General features: G+C 41.1%; 1 protein-coding gene across 2 annotated transcripts in view; it reads right to left on the bottom strand.

Moving 5' to 3' along the window:
* Nucleotides 1-20,551, bottom strand: part of CREB5 (cAMP responsive element binding protein 5) — a 212,335-nt gene that overhangs the window by 55,034 nt on the left and 136,750 nt on the right. For both annotated transcript variants that reach the window (XM_026842837.1, XM_026842838.1), the window contains 2 exons: nucleotides 13,518-13,644; nucleotides 11,258-11,368 (listed from right to left, as the gene is read on the bottom strand). In XM_026842837.1, coding sequence (XP_026698638.1) covers nucleotides 11,258-11,368; nucleotides 13,518-13,644 — 238 coding nt within the window. The remainder of the gene's footprint in view (nucleotides 1-11,257; nucleotides 11,369-13,517; nucleotides 13,645-20,551) is intronic.

Consider the following 20,551-nt stretch of genomic DNA (forward strand, 5'->3'; position numbering starts at 1 on the left):
CCCCCCCCCGAAACTAAAGCCCAACACCAGCTCCTGCCTACCCTCCACCAAGGCTCATGAAGGGGCAGATGTCTGCGGGTGAGAACTGAGCTCTCACAGTGTTTTACAAACACTGTTGGGGAAAGGAGTCCTGCTTTATGACCCACAGAGACAGCACATATGTTTTTTCACCTCAAGAACACCAGGACTGTGGACCCTCTCTTCTCACTGGACATGGCAGTCCAGTATTGCCATTGGAAGCACCTGGAGCCTGGATGGAGCCTGCTGGGCTCCTCTCCTTGCCTTTTACCTGGGCCCCTGCAGGGAGGCTCCTGGCATATGTGCTGTCACCATTAGCCTTGCGTGGATATAAATCCATCACTCACGATGCTAACATCCCACCGAGAAGCAAAGGATGGAGATCGACCTGCAGGCAGCCCGTGACTTCAACAACGTGCACATCATGATTTCTCTTGTCCTGTAACAGCCAGGAGCTGGCAGTGTCCTTCTTTCAGACACTTTAGAAAATGTAGCCCTCTTTATTACAATCTACAGCATCTCTGGTTAAAGACATCCAGAACTTAATCCTACTTTATCATCCCCTTCACACATGCAGCTCAAGACAGCTTCACTTCTGCTTGACACCTTGAAAATCTCTGCATAAAGCTCTTATATGTTTCAGAGAAATGCATGTTCATAGTCTCTGTTGTTTTCACTGAGGAAGGGACAAACCAAAGATGGGAACCAGTAAAATAAGGAACTTCAGAGCCACTTCATCCAGATGGTCATTGCTCAGGTTGTGGTGGTCAGGAGCCCTAGGGCTCTAGGAGGAAAGCACATGCTGGATGGATACTACAAGTCACAGCTATGTTATTTAGAATTTTGTGGGCAGTATTAAACTAGCATTGTATATACCAGTTTTACTAAAACTAGCATAAACACATCTTGAATTCTAAGTGTAGTAGAAAGGGAAGTTTTACTTTCTAAAATCTTCAAAATGGGATCAAGCTACCTTGTTTTCTGAAATGAAGGATTTGGGCATCCTTGAACAATCCCAATAACCACAAATTTCACCAAGGGCAACTCATTCCTATTTTAATTCTCAGCAGCGATGCAGTAATATACCAGTTTTCGCATAAACCCTAGATTACCCCTGGGAAGTCTTTATGCAACTAATTCAAATATTGCTTGGATCAAGTTTCCAATCAAACTAAGCCACCACTAACATCATTTAAAAGACTGACAACTCTCTGTAAATTGATGTAGCAGAACAAATTTCCCATTCTTCATGCAAACAGTAGTCATTCTAAATGTTAGTAAGCGGTTTTTGGATAACACATGGATTTTCAGTTATTTATTGTTCTTCAACATTCTAAAGTATTTCAGTAAATGTGGTTTCTTAACAAAAGGTAAGGTAATGCAAAAATAAATAGATGGGCAAAGTTAGCCAAATAGGCATAGAGAAGATTATGCTTGCACAGTAAAAGTGCGTGAAATGAAGGAGGAAAAAAATCCACCAAAACCACTGAAAATAACAAAAATTGCACACATGCACATGTGCACAAACACGCACACCTACAGACATCTGACCAACAAAGCTGGAGCTCTTCAGGTTGTTAGCTGTTACTATTGCCTACCACTGCCTCTTGTTTAAATGAAGTATTCAGAGACTCCAGATTTTGTACACATCCAGATATTAATGTTTTGGCAGGATTTTTTAATTTAAGAGGATTCCTAGAAGATGAAGTTAGAGCAATATCTATTACAAAACCCCAAATACATAGTTTTCTCTCTGACACACACACACACACACTGCACAACACCACCAGCCTTCAGCGCAGCTGCACACATCCATCAGATGGAAAGCAGATCAGGACTTCACCCACCCTTATCCTGGGTATCTCCTGGCTGCTATGTTGGCAGCCAAAACGAAGTTCACGCTTAACCTCATGCTAAAGAGCCTCTGTTAACAGTCAGGGAACACAGTCCATCCTCTTTACATATATTTCTCCTGAACCACAAGCAGCACATAAAGCAGACTCTAGTCAAATCCAGTAATGATGCTAGGTATTTTGGGAAAAAAAAAAAAAAAAGGCAAAAAGTTGGCACAGTAAGGAAAATGTCATACTTTGGTGTATAGTGGTGTTCTGTCAGAAGCCAGACATATTAAAAATATTTACATAATTTAAAATAATTTGTACAGGTCTAGTAAAGTCTATTTTGGGCTTTGGGCTTTAATAAAAGTTTAAACATTTGCTAGATCCCGTTGGACTTCATGTGTAACCTTGGCATTTAAGGGCAGTATTGAGGATATGCCATTACTAAACTTTTCATATTAGTATGAGTGTGAACTGAAATACCATAATAAAAATATAACAATATTTCTTGCGACTTGAAAACAGCCCTGGACTTTATATTTATTTCCAGATGGGAAACTAAAAATGTATTCTATGTTTGCACATGTATACTCAGAGGTGGCTTTTAGTGTAATTTAAACATTCCAGAATAATGTGGCCTAAATATAACAACATGAATCATCCATCTGTTTCAAAGAAATATCTGGCAATTTTTCATTATGAATCATTAGGGACAGGTATCAATATCTGTCACTGACTGATATAAGAGAGTCAAAACCTCCCAGTGATTGCTTGGTATGATGAATCAATTATAGAAATATTCTGATATTATTTTTGGGTTTAGAGAAAATAATTTATCTTTAAATATTATGTAATGAACACCTATAGGAAGCACAGTTGAAAAATTAAGTCAGAAAAAGTTCATGTAAGATGCTGGAAATGTTGGCAAAACAGTGTGCAAAAAGAAGAGGCAAATATATACTGTATTCTAAATAAAAGAATAACATTAAAACCAAAAGCCAAAACTAACGAAATGTTTACCTGGCAGTATCAAACTGTGGAAGGTCCAGAGCTTGCCTAAAGGAAAATTTCAGATTCAGAAGTATAAACTAGGTCCTCAGTTGATGCAAAAACCACACTGTTCCTTTGAAGTCAATGAATTTATGCAGGTTTATAGCAGCTGAGTATCAGGGTTAAATTTGAAAAGTTATCCTTGACTATACCAAAAATGTTGCCTCTGAATTTTTAAAAATCAGGGTGAAATTCTGTTTTAAGCTCTTTATGGGGCTTGTTTCCTTTCTGAACAGTTATTTTCAAAAATTAAAAGAGAGGAGAGGAGAAGAGAGGAGAGGAGAGGAGAGGAGAGGAGAGGACAGGACAGGACAGGACAGGACAGGACAGGACAGGACAGGACAGGACAGGACAGGAGATGCAGTGAAAAGGTGGATATTTTGTTTTAAATCATTTCCACTAGACTGAAAAACAAAGCTACAGGAATCGCAGCTGCTGCTCTTCTATCTTACAAAAGCTTTCTCTTTTTTTACAACATAATTTTAAGACCAGGCTTTCATGAATGAAAATGTAATATATCGAAGGTAACAATCTTAAATTAAAGCACTTTCACACTGGTATTGTTACTAAATTACTAATTTGATATTAAGATTTTTAGAACATTTTTCAATATGGTAATGAGTTGGTTTCAGTGTGACTTTAATATATAAATAGGAGAAAAAATAGCACATCCATGACTGGTTTTGCATAAATTAAATTCTATTCCTCAAAGACAGTCTTTTAGGCAAATCTTTAAAGTTTGTCTTCAGCTGGTCAAAGTCCATGTTACTCTTGCCTCTGAAATACTAATGGGAAATTATTCCAGTTATACCAAGTATTCTGTTGTCTTCTGTGCAGTATAAGTTAAAAGGGGGTAAGCTATCTAAAGCAGAGTAACTTGGAAGTGCCCACACTGCCACTGAAATTGCAGTCAGTCCTCAGCACACGACCAACAAGCTGTGAGTAGACTGCTCGGGTCCGCTGAGGGTCTGGTAGCTGGGCTATGTATTAATTATAGTATAAGGAGGATACAGAGTGCAGAGGACATGACCAGCTACACTACATCCCATGCACATTTGGGAAGATTATTCATAGCATTTCATACAGTAAAATCTGAGATAAACATTACTGGCCGGCAATCTGCTAGTAAAAACCACAAGCAGAGCAAAGTTTGCTGCGTAAGTCTTTCCAGGGTGGGAGACCCAGCCTGTCCCAGTTTTTAAACTACCTCCTTGATAATTCTCTGAACATAAATAAGAGAAGTTGCACTAATTAACATCTGGAAGACAGTATATAACCCTCCCACCACTGAAAAGTGACACTGGCCATGTCTGACAGAAGAAACAACAAACGCTGTGAGCATTTCCTCAGACTGAACACAGCTTGTAGCAGTATTTCAAATATGCCTGTGATCTTAGAAGGAGCTCTACAGGGGTATTCGTTAGTCCTGGTTTGGATATGGTTGACATTATGTGAAAGTAAGTGCTCTCCTGAGATTTCAGTGAAAGCCACAATGCCAGGGAAGCTGATCTCACAAGGCTTCCATCATCTCGGATGACAGAAGTCTCAGAAGATCAGTTAATTTTTGTCATTCTGAGCCAAAATCTCATCAGTAAAGTTCAAGAAATTTCAGGGGCATTAATTCCAAACACAAACTGTCACCTTCGTTTGGATTTGAATCCTAAATTTGAACCTGCACCCCCTGTAAGCTTGAGGAGTTCAGAGTCACCCCATTCTTTCACTAGTCCTGAAAAACCACTAGATTTCAACAATTATATTGATATTACCAATTTTAATAATTATTATTGACTTGAAAAAAATAAGTATACATAAATCTACTCAGACAGAAGTTGTGTTTTCTGAAAGTGGCAGCCAGAAATTCTTCTGTGCTTGTTTCAGCTCTTCCACTGACAAATTGTGTGGCCTCTAGTGAGTCACTTCACTTTTCTCTCAGTTCAACAGTCTAAAATTATTTATCTCACAGGAACACTATCATAATTAATAAACTGCTTCATTAGCTACTGTATAGTTTTAGAAAATGCTTTTTAAGCCTGTCCATAAAGAAGAGATTTATTGCCATGAGAATTTAACTTCCAGCTCTTGTGTTCTTGGTGGTTAAAATATGATACTGGTAAAGTGTGTAACACCATCCCCTCCGCCCCACAGCCCATCTCTTGTCATGAGATGCACACATACATCCCTAGCAAATGCCAGGCTTAATGTGCAACAGCCTGAAGTGCAAAACAACTTCCATTATTCATGGCTCTTGCAAAAATCTTGGAAAGTGAAAGCTGTATGTACTACAAGCAAAAGACTGAAATATATCTATGCAAAGCAGAACTTCCCTGTATCACAACCTTGGTTTTATTTTTATAATTTCCTTTTTCCCTGGCTTCACTGTCATAAGGACTTGCTTTTATGTGCAACAGCTCCCAATGACACACAACTTTACATGAACAAAACCTTTTCTGGAAGGGATGGTTCAGCATCGTCACTCTCATGTATATGGATGCATCTGACAAGTTTCAAAACTTTGCAACACACAAAAGCCAGCAATTCATGTGTTGGGCTAGATGATAGCTACAGCAAGCAAATATTAGGATTGCATTTCAATTATTGCTATGGTTACAAAATCAGGGTGGACACTGGAGGGAAAAGGAGAAAGAGAAACAAATCTACAAAGTCGGTAAATCCTCTGAGGAAAGAGAGGGTGGTGGAGAAACAGAGGGAATGAGAAAGGGTGAGGGCTGGTGGGTGGGGGAGAAAGCGAGGTCATTTTAACACCCAGCTGAATCAAGGCAAACAAAATAATAAAAATCCAAGTTCTTCTAGGGAAATAGTGCTGATAAGATCACCACAGGATAAAGTGACACAAAGAATGAAAAATGCAAGGAATTGTTACAACTTGTGTCTGCAACAAGCAACGCAATTTGTACGCACTCGGGAGAAGCGAGATCAAATATTCAACACTTATTTGCAGCCGCTATGAGTAACTGAACAGGCTCGCTTCTCTGTTGCACTTACTGAGCCACTGACAGCTTAAGAAGAATTAGTTCCTACCCAGTCTAGTTCATAATCCAGCATTTAGGCATGACGGGTACAAGGTCCTGTTTCAGTAAACAAAACAAAATATGATTAGCTTCACTCATCACGATAATACCTTAATCCACAGCAAGGCATACTGTCTGCAGCTACTACCCGGGGAGGATTTTAAAGTGTAGATCAGGAGCACACTGAAAGGTTGGCTTTGGGGACTTTAAAACATAAACACTAATGTAACAGGAGACACAATTTCAGAACAGTGAGTTTTGTCAACAGTTGCAGAAGCACGGTGGTTTTTTAACTATTTAACAGTCCCTTCCTTGAAAACATTTCTCAGTTACCAATGCAGGAAATTTTTTCACAACTCTTTTTTGAATTGGAAGGCACATATTATTTTTTCTTATGCTTCTTTCATTGCTTTATTGTGAAGGACAAGATGAGCAATTGCTGTTGAAAGCTCTGTAGAGATGCGACATTTTTCTTTCTGCTCAGTAGTCCAGAATCTGTGTGAAGAAAAGCCTTCTGGCCCTGAAGCAATGCGTGGTGCTCTGTTAAAGTGACTCCTTTCTCAGCCAGCTTGACAGGAAAACATGGACTTCAAACCATTTGTTATATTTAACAAAATATCTTCAGTCATGAAGTCTTAAGTATCTAAACCTAAAGCTTCAGTGGTTCTGATCCTGCGCTGACTGCCTACACCAGCCTCCTGCCTGAAGTCAATCAAAAAACTTTTCAGACCTGGGCCCAGAGCTGGTACCCAGAGGAATGTCCTTCCCAAGGCCACCAGCTGCTCCAGGATGCCACCACTGTTCGGGCAGTGCTCTTGCTTCTGCATCCAATGGCTGCTGTAACAGCTGAGCTGAGTACCAAACCAGGGCTGAGAGTAAGAGCTTACTCCAGCCGTTTCTCCCTTTGCACCAGCTGCACCACCACAACTCACAGGCACTGAAACGCATGTGATTTGTAAAACAAGAAGCAGCAGAAGACTCCAACCAAACGCAGATCCCAATCTGCATCTGAGGAAAGCCGGCCACCTTTGCGGCTGGGCCTTTCCCACCTGGCTGCCACACTGTGTTTCTGGAGAAAGCGAGTGGTGCCTGTCTGACAGCCATATGGAATGCATCCACGTCTCCCCAGCCAGTCCTGCCTTTCCGCTGGGATGGAGAGCTGAGCAACGCATGGACTGGGATTTTCACAGCCACCAGTAGGATCTGAACCTTTTAACTCTCGTTATGTCGAATAAAAACTAGTTCTGATGACAACTGCCTAACCACAATTTCTTTCACCTCTCTCCTCCTCCAACAAAGCTGTCCAGCATTTGTAGGTGAATTACGAGGTTCAGTTAATATGGATATTTTACCATTATGATAAGGAACATGCTCATCACTGGTTTATTACTTTTTTTTTTTTTCCTGGTTATATTCTCACTCTTGCATCTGATAGACACTTTCAAACTAATTTTCTTATTGTTACTGTTGAACCTGGTAATGCGTACAAGGCAAAACAAATAGCCTACAACCCTGCATACTTCTGATATGGAAATAATTTCTTTTCTTTTTTAAAGAACCATAAAGATTCTGTCAGGAAGGCAGGCACAGCCAAGCCACACATAATACATTTTATTTAAATTTTATAAAACTACATATCCAGCGAGGGACAGAGAGAGAGGGTAAAAGAAAAAATTAAGAGGTCAAATGGAAAACTGTATTTTTAAGCTCAATTATTTTCATTGCCAGCCCACTTTTTATGCCTCCTTTCAGTGCTCATAAATCTCTACAGGTAAAGATAAATGCCTTGCAAAATTCAGATAGAGGCATCAGCTCCACCAAAAAGACGTGCTGTCACGCAGCCTTCCAGTGGTTCAGCGCACACTATTTATCTTTGACTCCGGTAATCCACATGGTATGGCACTTCCGAATTACAAAACCTTGAATACTCTGAAACTGAAAAATTGAACTGTATGTAAGCAGTATATTAAGGCAAAGGCACCGCCAACAATTCTGAGTTCATAATATTCTCAGCCTATTGAACCACATGTTAATATGCTACACATGCTATTCTGCATATTTTTACCATGTACACTAAGAGCTGTATGTTTCCTCCACTTTCCAATGCAATATATTTTAATACAAAATCAATGTGTGTTTTTGGTGCACAGCATAAAGGTTTTATCCACTCAGCTCTGAATCTAAGAAGAAAGCAGTATTGATTTAGATGTTCACTCATTCGTTTACTAGGACAGTTTTAAAGCATTAGGTGATAACCTAATTGAGAGGCACACTGTGAGAGAAACTGAGGTTGTTGTGATAAATTAAATCAGTTCTGGGATGTCATCTACAATACTTTAATGTCTGAAGGAACATTCTCCTGAAAAAATTAAACCAGGAAACAAGCATCTTGGGTAGCGGAGTGCGGCTTTCTATAAATGCCAGGTAATACAAGCTGATTAAAATACATATAGATAAATTGCTTATTATAGAACATAACATTAATGCAACACATATTCTATATGTGTCTATAGATGTGCTTGTATATCAGACAACATCTGTATTTATCAGACCATCTTTCATTTCCTACTACAAACTGATTATGAACCAAACAAGGGTGTGAATCTTTTGCCATCTATCTGCTTTCTCCAAAAGACCTGGCATCACACATCACCCATACTGATATTATTTATTCATATTTATTTTACAGAAGCAAATTGTAACACAGGTCACTAAATAGTGTTACGACTGCTGCATACCAAATCATGCTTGAATTGCTCAGGTATATACTTTCATGAGGCCAGAAGGATTTGGTCTCACATCTAGAGAAGCCGGTCCTACATTCTCTCATTTAGGCACAAAGAAATGTGGGCCTGATCCATGTGCCATGGATTTGAATGGCTGATGGATCAGGCCCACAGACACCCAAACTTCTCCAGTTACTACAGTCATCAGCTGTAAGCAGCTTAGGTGACTCTGCCTAGTGTTCAACACATATTCTTCACAGAGTGGGGCCAGCCAAAGAGAACATAAGTACTGCTGGATGCACCAGCAGTAATAGCATTAGCAGAATCTGGGGAAATCTGAAATTCCTTCCTAATGTAGGATGCAATCCAGCAAGGTACTAAGCATCCTCATTTTTTACTTTTTTAAAAAAGTCGCCAGAGTATGCGAACTCTCATGCTTTGAGCACGAAGCAAAGTGAAATAGTTAATAATAAGAACAAACATGCCTGTAATACAGATGATTCAGATTTTAAAATCATGAACTTACATGTAAGAAATAATTTTGCTCTGAATACTTCCTACATTTTTTCCACTTGTTGTCTATGCAGAGTATTAATAGAGTCATACTCCTCAAAGCTAAAGGAAGAGACTTTTTACATTACATGTGTGCTCAAACAGAAATGAAGTTAAAACTAGAATATAGAGTATTAAAAAAAACCAAACAAACAAACCAACCTGCTTTTGAAAAGAAAAAAGGTCCTGGAGCTCTGAATTATGCCTCTTACTTTTAAGAGTTAATATGTGTAGATTTTTTCCACCTCTGGAAGAGTGGCAGAAAGCCCCTGAGAAGCAAAGGCACTGCTTGTTCACTATACTGTGTTTTGGAACCGATAGCAAATTCTGCCTGAAAGAACCGTGCCTTCATACATTAGGTTTAGGGACAAAACCTGCTTATCCAGATTAAAAAGTAATTTGTATTAATGTACGGTTTCAGCTATTAAAGCACAGAATTCTCACCATATGCACCAATAATTTAATCTTGTTCTTAAGTAGCCTCATACTTCCAGTAAAAAAAAAAGGCAGGGGGTGCGAGGGAAGAGTAAACTACAGAACCTTTAGTCCCCAAAACAGATGCCAGTTTTAGATTTATTCAGCCAAGGAGTATTTAGCTTGGCTCAGCTATGCTTGCACTGAAAAAACACTTGCCTATTCCAAAAAGTTTTTAACAAGCTCTGCTGCAGATGCTGTTGCCATTTGGCATGTCACCGTCACTGTGTGGTACAGCAGAGAGAGAACTCTTGACCACAGGTTTTCCTTGGCTGGGGGACCCAGCTTTTTTGGCTATCGCTCTTCTTCTGGCCAACTGGCTGCATGTTTACGGAGTGTGGTTTTAGACGGGGTGTTAACAGAGGTTGGGTTAACAGACTAACCCAGACCAACAGTGAGGCAAAGGCATGACCTATCCAAACTAAGGAAACAGAGGTAGAATAAGCTTGTATACGGTTGTTGCTCTTTACCCAGAGTCTCTTGCATTCATCATACCTATAGACAAGAAGATTTTTTTTTTTTTTGCCTCAGGATAGATGACAACAACTTTAAAAGATGTACCAGTCATGCAAAGTAGAAATATATAAAAACATGTGGTTGCTTAATCTTTGTCGGCTTGATTTCATTCTCTCACTTACGACAATTTTACTTTGGCAAAATGCCATGGAAATAAATTCAATGAAGTTACTCTTGTTTTCCACTATGATGAGATATCTTGAGAGGATAAAAACCCTACAGAGTTACACTGCAAACTTCTGTCCTCGTATTTCCACTAGCCAGCAAATGGCAGTTCTGAAAGCCTAAGCGTTTCTACATTGATGAACTCGGTTCCAGAGATTTTAGTGCTGAATACCTCCATGAGAGTGCATATAAAGCTGGGGAAAACTTACAAATGCACACTTGTGGTTTAGTTTACCTACATTAATCCTGCACCAGTACATATGCCTGAGAAGTCTTGACCCTGTAACACATACGACAGCTTCAGAAAACACTATGATATTTGTCTCATATAAATAATTCCTGTCCAAATTCTGACTCTTCTTTTTGACAGCAACACCCTTGTTGCACTCAAGCAAAAGAAAATATCCCAGTTTTATATACATTGTTTGCTCTGCTTTTCTAACACTGCCATAGATACACCATGAGCCTACCTGGAAAAAGCAAAGATTATGTACACTCCCTCCACATCAGACACTTTTTACATCACTCTTCATTAACAGACAATTTTATTTAAGCCACGTTGTGGAGCACAGACACCATCAGAGAACCAGCCAGACCATTTGCTTAAATTCTACGTATCTGAACCAAAAGTCTTATTTAACACAGTACAGATCAGATAGCCCACCCTTTACTTCAGTCCCCTCTCACCGAGAGTTCAGCTAGGACTACTAACATCTTGAAAGTTCATAGACACAAAGGCAATTTACTGCAGTGTATGAAAAAAGAGTATAACATATGACTAAGAATGAAGTAAGCAGTGTCTGGCTACATCCCCGACTGTCTGGGTAACCAGTATGCAAGAGCAATATAAGAAAAGAAATTTTTTTAAAAAAATTTTTTCTTTTTTTACCATTTTGGCTTCTGAATGCATTGGGGGGACTTGAGGTGAAGCACATGGATTATTGAGGTTCGGCCCCTGCATCCCCATGATGTTGGAGTTCATTGACATTTGTCGCTCCATCTTTTAAAAGAAAAAGAAAAAAAAAAAAAGGTTTGAAAAAGTCTGGAGACATTTGCAAGAATTTACGCTCAGTTTCTATTTAAATGGACTCAGCTTTATTTCTTCAAGTCATGACTGCAAAAATAAAAATCCGTGTTGTGAATTGCATGTGATTGCATGTGTGTATGCACACAGGCATGTGTTTCATCAGAATCGGCCCTGAAAACTCACAGCCAATTATAAAGAAAAGGGTTCTTTACTAAACAAATGTAGCAGCCACCCAGGTTTGCACTTTTTTGTAATGATTTTCTCCCTTTCAGTATAACAACACTCGGAGTTAAGTGGTTTTAAAAGCATCACTGTATAAAGTTGTGGCTTCCCCTGTCAGTGCAGCCCAACTTAGCTTGTTAAAAGCATAAATAAAAATCTACAAGCTCAACTATATGGAAAACGAGTTGGCTCTTTTTCCTTCACTCGGACTGCTCAGATGTGAAGAGTTTTCCATATATCTTGTAAGAGAAGCTTTCATGTACTGCTGAGATAGCAAAAACCAAAGCAGAACTCCTCCTGGCTATTCAGAGCCCTTTCTGCAAGCTAATCTCCCTAGGCTGGGAGGGAGGGATACAATTTTCAAACAAAACCTAATGGCAGTAAGGCCTGGATAAAATCATTTCCTGGAGCATCTTCCTCAAAAAGAGGCAAGCTCCATTAAACCACTAGTCATTGGTAGGGGTGATAAGTAAGGTTATGGTGCCGCTTTCAACCAGAGCTGAGCACCCTGCCTTGCTTTGGGCCAGTCCTCTGAATCTTTGGCTCATACAAGAAAGAAGCTTTTGGATCCTCCTGAGCTCTTCCAAGCAGGGGAGCTATTTTTTGTGCCCTGTGGTGAGGTATTGACTCCCACACCCCATGATCCCAGCAAGAACGGGTGCTGGGCCTGGGGGAAAGGACAATATCCCCTTGGCAGAGAGAAGCTGCCTCTTGCTGGGGCCCCTCACCCTCTCCACGAGGGAGGAGCAAATTCCACTGCCATCTCCTCTGCAGCCCTTTCAGAAGGGCTGTGGGGCAGGAGCTGCACCCAGGGCAGCCAGCGCTGATAGGGTCTGTCTCACCTCCATGCTCATGTCTCTGGGGCTCTCAGACAGAGCCCACCACCTTGTCTGCAAGCTGAGCTGCCCAAAGGGCTCCCCTGCAGCAACCCAAAGGCCCTGAGCTTACACTGAAGCAGGATGTTTGCACCATTTCAGGTTCTTCAGGAATCATGCCAGAAAAGAACTGGCACGATGACCGTCATTTTTTTTTTTTTGTTGTTGAACTTCCTGGTCAATATTCCAGGAAAGCCTTATTGACAAGTTACTAATTAATAACTTATTAATGACTGATCAAATAGCAGCCAAACCTGAATATTGGTAGCCCTGTGGAATGTCCCCCTCGCTCCAGCAAAGCCAGAACAAGCAGTGCTTTCCTCTCTGCCATGGTCAATCACTCTCAGGTTGCCTTCCTGAGAGTATCGTGGAACGAAACTGAAACTTCTCCTTTCCCAATGCCCTCTTCCCCATGCCATCCTTACTCATTTCCACCCCTAATCTGCCCAAATGTCTTATATTGAAAGGGTTGTTAAAATAATTTAAGATTTTGAAGCTACAATTGCAAAGCACCCCTTTGTCTCCCAGAAGATGGGAAATATTCCCATCTCTGTAGAAATGAGTGTAAGATGAGCAGTGATCATAACCAAATTCTAATTATGTGCAAGTTACCAGGCTGGAAAAGTAAGTCACATTTCTTTCTTGTTAGCTGGTTATCTCCCACAAACAAGAGGATTACTTAGAGTTCACTAACATAACTTACGTACATGGCTTTTCCAGTTTTGTCTGACTTCAGAAAAATCTTTTTGTTCCAGCACAGACATACACCTACATGACCAGGTGTGAGAACCAGAAACTGTAGTCTCATATAAACCATTTCTAATCACTCTCATACTAATTAACGTGCCATGAACTGCGCCAGAAATACTATTGTGTAAGATGAAGCAGCGAAAAAGGTCCAGTTTCTTTAACTTATTACACCTCGATTTTTTAGAAAATCCAGCAGAATTTCACCTCTGCATAGGTTGAACAGAACAAAAAAATAACCTGCTTCCCCCCACCAAAACCCAAGCCAAAAAACTTACAGGCATGAGTACAGCAGAAGATCCAGGCATGGTAGGGTTGGGCAGGGTTCCAGGCATAGAGGCAGGCATGGGCTGTCTTTGTCGATTGTGTAGGTGCAGTAATGAAGACAGAGAACCTGGTACAGGCCTAGGAGAAAAGGAAAGAAAGCTGTCATGGGCTACGGAGACCAGAACAAGTCTTATCGTGCCAGCATTGCTAGGCACAGGCAACTCTAGACAAGCAAGTGCAGATAAACCAATCCAGCATTTGTCCTCTTGTGCAGAAATCAGTAGAACAGAAAGTTTTCAAGAAACAGATGAATCACCTTCACTCTACTATTTATCAGCTAAGGTACTAGTATAGTTCATCTGACAGAACATAAATGTAAATGTAACAGCCAGTCTCAGTCTATGCACCTCTGCATCTTACAGTGGACAGGAAAAGATTTCTAGACAAAGCAGGAAAATTTCCTGGCAAGTCATGTCGGTCCATTGCTGTAAATTCAGCCCTCAGAAACAAAAATATGGATGACAGTTTTGCAGATGATGACAGAAAATTAAACACTCTTAAATTAATTTTGAAATTTTATCACCTATGAATAAACTACTCTAAAATGAGTATTTCATCTTGTTCTTGATATTCTCTCCTGTGAAACTCTACCAAGCCTTTGTTCCAAAGCAAGGTTCCTGATTTTACCAGCTAGCATGTCACCAGGGCACAGAAAAAAGAAAAAAGAAAGAAAATTAGCAAAATTACATTCAGATTAAGTAGCTTGTAAAGGCAAAAAGTATGGCATATAAAAAAGCTAAGTGAGTTATTTTGGCAAAAGGAGTTCAAAATATTTAGAAGGATTTCTCTAAGTGCAGCACAGGGAAAAGAGTGCATGTGAGAAATCAGGCCCACTTGCAAAGAATAATCATAAAATTATGGATTAAACAAAGCTGGGACTACTCTTTGAAAATAGCCTTTAAGAATGTGGTCTTGGGAATCAGTTAATTTTTTTTAAAACTTTTTGTTGTTGTTTTGAAGAAGGTATGAGTTGGTTGAAGTTTGGCATAAATATAACTTGTTACCTTTTAAAAAAACATGAAAATAAGAAATCTTTCACATGCAGTGCCTCATCAAACATTGCTAGTACAAGTTAGCATGTTATCTTCCCTCAGAGCGGGATGCTCTGCAGTATAGTACATGGTTTACACTGCCTATTAGGCAGGAGAGATACCCCTAAAGTATGAGATGGACCAGAAAGAAGGGGGCATAGTCCAGAAGGGCCTCTGCAGGGGTGAGCATGGAAAGAGTCTAAAGACATTTGGAGATTGTAAGCATCATGTTGATTTTCAGCCTTGGCAGAAACATCTTTTGCTTCAGTGACAAATCCACAGCTAGCCATGAAAGCCTCAAAATTGGGCTGGGCTGGTCAGGGAAGCAGAGTCATAATCTCAGAGTTGTGAGGGAGAAAGCAGTCACTTCTCCTGCTTGGTCTGAACCCTGTCACACCAAATGATGGGGCTTTACTTCTTACCCCTCCAGTTGTGATACTGTCAGTCATGAATACATACATCCCTCCTCTAACTTCAACTGTCACTTCTATTTATCTAACAACAAGCAAAGAGGCCAAAGGCTGCAAGTAATGGGATTAACAGACATCGCCTATGGAGGAGATCATGTCCAGGCTCCCAAAGTTGCAGTGCCAGTTTCTTCTGACCTACCAGTCTCGTCCTCTCCTGCCCAGAGCTCAAACCACCTAATCCCCTCTTCCCTAAAACTCTCCAGTATTTCCCATCCTTGAACTTTCAGTCCTTCAACCCTCCACTCTTCAAGCTCATTCCCCCCAGCAACATTTCTGTCCCAACAAATGCCACCTCAGAGTCCTTGCCCTGTCCACTCCCTCATACCCAGACATTCCTGCTCCTCCCACCCCTCTGCCCTCAGCTGCCCTCTCTTTAGCAGCTGCACATGACTGAACCCATCCTTTTGTCTTGGTTCTCTATGGAGAAAAAGGCTGTGTTTTAAAGGATGTTTTAAAAATCCTCCCAGACACATACAGTACTTATTCAGAAAGAGGAAAAAAAATCCAAACAAAACAACAACAAACGTATCTCAGATACAGACAAGAAGCTCTTCCTATGCCTTCCTGGTTATCTGCTGATGGAGGAATATAATGTACTTTACATCTTCATATTCCCCCCAAAGAAACTCAAGACGATGTCTCCCAAATGCATGGTGTAACCCTGTGAGAGGGTGCAAGAAGCGCTGTGAGGGAGTACAAATCAGCTTCTGGGACAGGAGACTCTATGGTCAGCTCAGCATAAGGTGAAGACTGGGATGCTGTGGAGGTGGTGTTAAGTGGAATGGATGTAGTGCAGAAAAAATGAGCTCAGCAAATAAAGTACACAGTCTCTGACCCATCCTACTTTCCACTTGAAACACAGCTGCTCCATGTACCAGCACTCATTCACACAAGAGGACTGACGAATCATTAGTACAGGGTCAAAATAGCATGCAAAGCAGATTCAGTGATCCTTTGAAAAGAAAAAATTAAGGAGATACTAGGCTGAATGTGAGAAGGACAATGATCACAGTTTGGTTTCCAGAGGCTGTGGTGAACCCCACAAGCTGAGTCCACTTCCCACTGGCCCATTCTCACTGCAACTACAGCCCTGCAGAGCAGCAGACAACAAACTCAAACTGGTCTTCTCTATCTCATACTTTAAAGTCCCCGTGACAGCTGCCAGACAGAAGGGCTGAGACCCCCACGCCAGGAGGGCTGAGGCGCAGAACAGAGCGTGATGTAGCCCTGCCCAGGACGCACCCTGGGTTTCCTCCCAGGAGAACGGGCAGGGAGAAGTGGCAGGAAAGGAGAAAGCACTGGGGCACTCTCACACCTGCCCTAGGATGAGACTAAGGAGTGCACCCACCCACCCACCAAAGCTCTGGAGCCCCCTGGGTCCACTGGCTTAGACATGGCCTATGGAAACTGTGCTGGCTAACAAGAGCAATGCATTCAATAAAAGTATCACTTGAGTTTTCAGTGGGACCAAAGTAAAACAAGTACCACGACAACAGCCCCCCCACCTTTATTAATACTGAGACTGTCCCACATATAGACTCTTTGTACAATTCACCAGTTTCATAATAAGCTTAGGTGTTAGGCTGTTTGACAGAAACTTACTTTGGCCTGACCTATGCAATTTGTGCAAGTGATTCTCATGGGACTGCACAGTTTGAGTTTTGCTTATATGTTCTTGAGCCAAAAAAATTTCCAAAACTGCTTTAATGAGTTTGGGAATATGGGACTTGGGCAAAAGGGAATTATTGGCATTTATTAAAATGGCAAAGAAGCTTCCTTGCTGTCCCCAGTTTCACCTTTAACGCTGCTTTGCTTTGGGGGTCTGCATATGCTTTACACTTAGCTAGAGGAAAAAAAAAATCCTCAGTACTTCAGGTATTTTTGCTTGCTATACTCCAGCTAGTCTGTTCCCAAGTGTGTTTTTTGCAAAGAGGTGCAGAACAGTGAGAGAAACCTTGTGCTTCGAGGTTGACCCTCTTTTGTCGAAAAGTCTGCACCGGTCCTGCCACCAATAAAAGTGCTATATAATGCATACCAGGTTCTGCTCCCCATCAGGGAAGCTGACATTGGCCAGTACTCATAGATACTTCTATTCCTTCCACATTGAATACAGATCATTGATTAGCATGTGCTCATGTGCACGCACTTGCACAGAACTCAGGGAATGTGTATGGCACAGAACCATACAGGCTGAGATACTCAATTTGTCTAAGACATTTCTTCTCCTTCCAAGGACAACACAATCTCTTTTGTTGTTGCTTTCTATCCTGCAGCAAAGAAAGTCAGCGAGAGTTTATAGTTGTTATTTTTAATGTTGGACACATCGACTCTGCTCCTCTCTTTGTAAATGCTGAGGAGGTGCTGCCTGCAGCCTGTCAGCCAATATTGCTGACTGAGGGATTTTAATTCCTTGGCACCTGTGTTGCTAAATAAATAGGGTTGTTGGGCAAACAGCCCACAAATAAAGGACAGATAAGATAGAGAACTGGCAAGTGCTCAACCTCAGTGAAAATCTGGCCATCTGTGGGGTTTTTCCCAAATTCAAAAATTTTCAATGTGTTCCAGCAGGAGCCTGCTGCTGAACACGACGGGGTCTCAAGTCAGCATTTGTACACTATCTCTTTGGGTGTACATGGCCTGGATGGATAGCGTTACAGTGGCTTAGTAAAATACCACGTGTTAGCCAAGCTGCTGTAACTGACCACGTTGGCTCCCCTCCCTCTGCATGGTCGTGCTAACGCCATGAGTCATCCTTACCAGCATTTAAACAGATGGGCGGTACCCCGCTAAGCCATGGTGACTCGATCATGTTCCATCATATGACTCTACCCAACAATCAAAGATAACTCCACTAATGTAATCAAATATGTATGATATATACTTTGCTACGTGACTTCTTGATTAATTCTAAATATTCTGTCTGCTATGATGCAACATCTATCTGACCCAGTTTTCCAGACTGTCTGATGACTAAACACTACATTCATCTATTAAAAGACTAGGCTTCCTTTAACTTGTAGTCTTCAAGGACAGTTTCTGCAGATGACAATTTGCTGCTGAGGTCTCATGAGATTAGGTTCATACTGACCTAGACCATTCAGGGCTACATGCAGAAGGACTGATGCTATTTAAAGTATCACTGTAGTATGTTTTCTATTATGGTAAAACACTCTGGGTCAGTGGGTCTTACCATGACCTCTCACCTGCTCCTTACTCTCCTGCACGTGGCATTCATGCAAGGTCAGCAAGTATACCTACACCACAACCCAGTTTGTTCTACTTTAGTTAGCTCTGATGTGGAAAAGCCATTAAGTATATGGAGTTGCACTGGAGCAAAGGAACTCACGTCTTGACTTTCTATGGCCTCCAGACCCAGTCAGCTCACGCAGGAGCAGCCCAGAGGTGGCTGGTTGTGCTGTGGCAGTTCGCCATGTTGGGTCAGCACTGGCTCAGGGATTCCTGCACCACGCTCCAGTTACGCAACACAGACTTGCCCAGACTTTCATCATTTTTATATATATATATGTATGTATATATATATATATATATATTACAACAGTGCCTAGAAGCCTTGGTTTAAAAACTGTGGGTGAGGTCCTGCCCCAAAAAGCTTATAGACCCAGAATAAAATGAGAGGGAGCTAGTGGAAGCAATAGGGTGACACAGGTGAATAAGGCAGCAATGATACCATTATGATCAATGTAATGAGGAGCAACCACTGCATACCAGCAGCCTGGGTCTTTTCAAGTTATGACAGTATGTGCATGCAGTTTGGGTGGCTTTCAGGCTGAAGCACCCAAGCAGTGTACCATGCTGAGAATCAGCACAGTTGGCTACTGTCTACCCTCTGAATGTCCCATGAACAACCAGGTATTGTTGCAATTAAACTCCTCATTGCTATAAAGTAAGTTCACTGGAGCATGTGGTTCTACAGACCAGCTGCAAACTGTTTCCACAGCAGCTACTGAGGCTAGGGTACCTGACCCAAGTGCTGTTCCTGGCCTTCAATAACTGAAAAATTCAGTCAGAGGGCAAAAACATGGAGGGAATGTTTTAACCTGAGAGAAGTGTACCGCATACCGCTGCTGTTGTTTGATCCACAGTGCCATCATTTAAGTCTGTCAATCCAACTATAGCTTTTCCCATTTGTTGCCCATTATTTGAGGTGCTCCCTACTGGCAAAAAAAAAAGTCAGGCAGTTCTGTCTAGTTTGAATTTATCCATTTGTCACTCAGAGGAGGAAAGAAAAAACAAACACACAGGAAAGCAACAACAAAGCATCAGACAAGTACTTGGAATACCTCACATAGTTGCAGGGACCTCACCTGACCTGCCGTATCCCATGTTTAACAATGTTTTAATCACAGCATCACCAAAAAGCCAAGCTTTCCAAGAAGTGGGAGGTTTGTGTCGCCAGGTTTTTTAGACAGCCAAAGCATATTCAGGGGAAAAGAAAATTGGCACCTAAAATTAATGGCTCCCTGCCAACCTAGTAAAGATCCTTGTTTGTATTTCTCAGACAATTCAGACATCTGCATGATGTGGGTAGATTATTATTATCAGTAGCAGACATTTATACTGTGGTGGTGCCCAAAGGTCCCAGTCGGGACCGGGACCCCATTGAGCCTGGCACTGTACAAACACAGATAAGAGACAATTCTTACACAGTGTGTTTACAATCTAGAGACACAAAACAGATGAAAAGTAGAAGAGGGAGACAGAACACAGAAGCAAATAAATATGCTAAAGAATTGGAGACAGTTTAGTGGCACTCCTCTGTTGTTTTCTTGTTTCTTTGTATGTTTTTTAACTTGTATGCTCAGAAATGACAAGACTTAGGAAGTTTGCAAGAGGAAGGGAGTAACTGAGACACAGGGAGGGCGATACTCTAGAGAGAGAAAATTGTGGCTCATAACTTAGCGGATTTGGGGAGCATCCAGACAAAGCTATGCTTTCTATAGAGGTTTTTAAATAGAGTGTGCATATATTTTCATATATGTGTTTCCTTAAGGCATTTTCCCAGTGCTGGACAAGAACAGATTTCAGCCTGGGAAAGAGAAACTAGCTGAGGGTAAAGACACTGGCAAAGTGAAAGTGATGCCTGACACTGTAATGAGAAAGTGGAGGACTGAGATAAGATAAGGCTAAACTGCAAAAAGTCTTAAAGACAAGAAGCTTGATTCAGAAGAGAAGGGAAAGCCCATATAAGTGTTTGAGGAGAGCTGGCACAATTAAGATAACAAGCTATACATTGGCACAGAGGTAGAAGGAATTCAGCAACAAGCATCATAAAAGGAGCAAGATGCAGCATACAGATATGAAATTATATGGACAAAGTCAAAAGCAAGCAAAAAGATACTACTTCTCAATTCACATATCCCTTAATGTCACATAAGCAGCTGTTAACTGCAAGCAAAGCAACCCCAGCAGAAATGCACTCTTGCTCACTTGCTTTAATTCACAGGGACAGAACATCTAACTGAA

Source organism: Athene cunicularia, assembly GCF_003259725.1.
Source record: "Athene cunicularia isolate RWA chromosome 2 unlocalized genomic scaffold, athCun1 chr2_part1, whole genome shotgun sequence".
Lineage (NCBI taxonomy): Eukaryota > Metazoa > Chordata > Aves > Strigiformes > Strigidae > Athene > Athene cunicularia.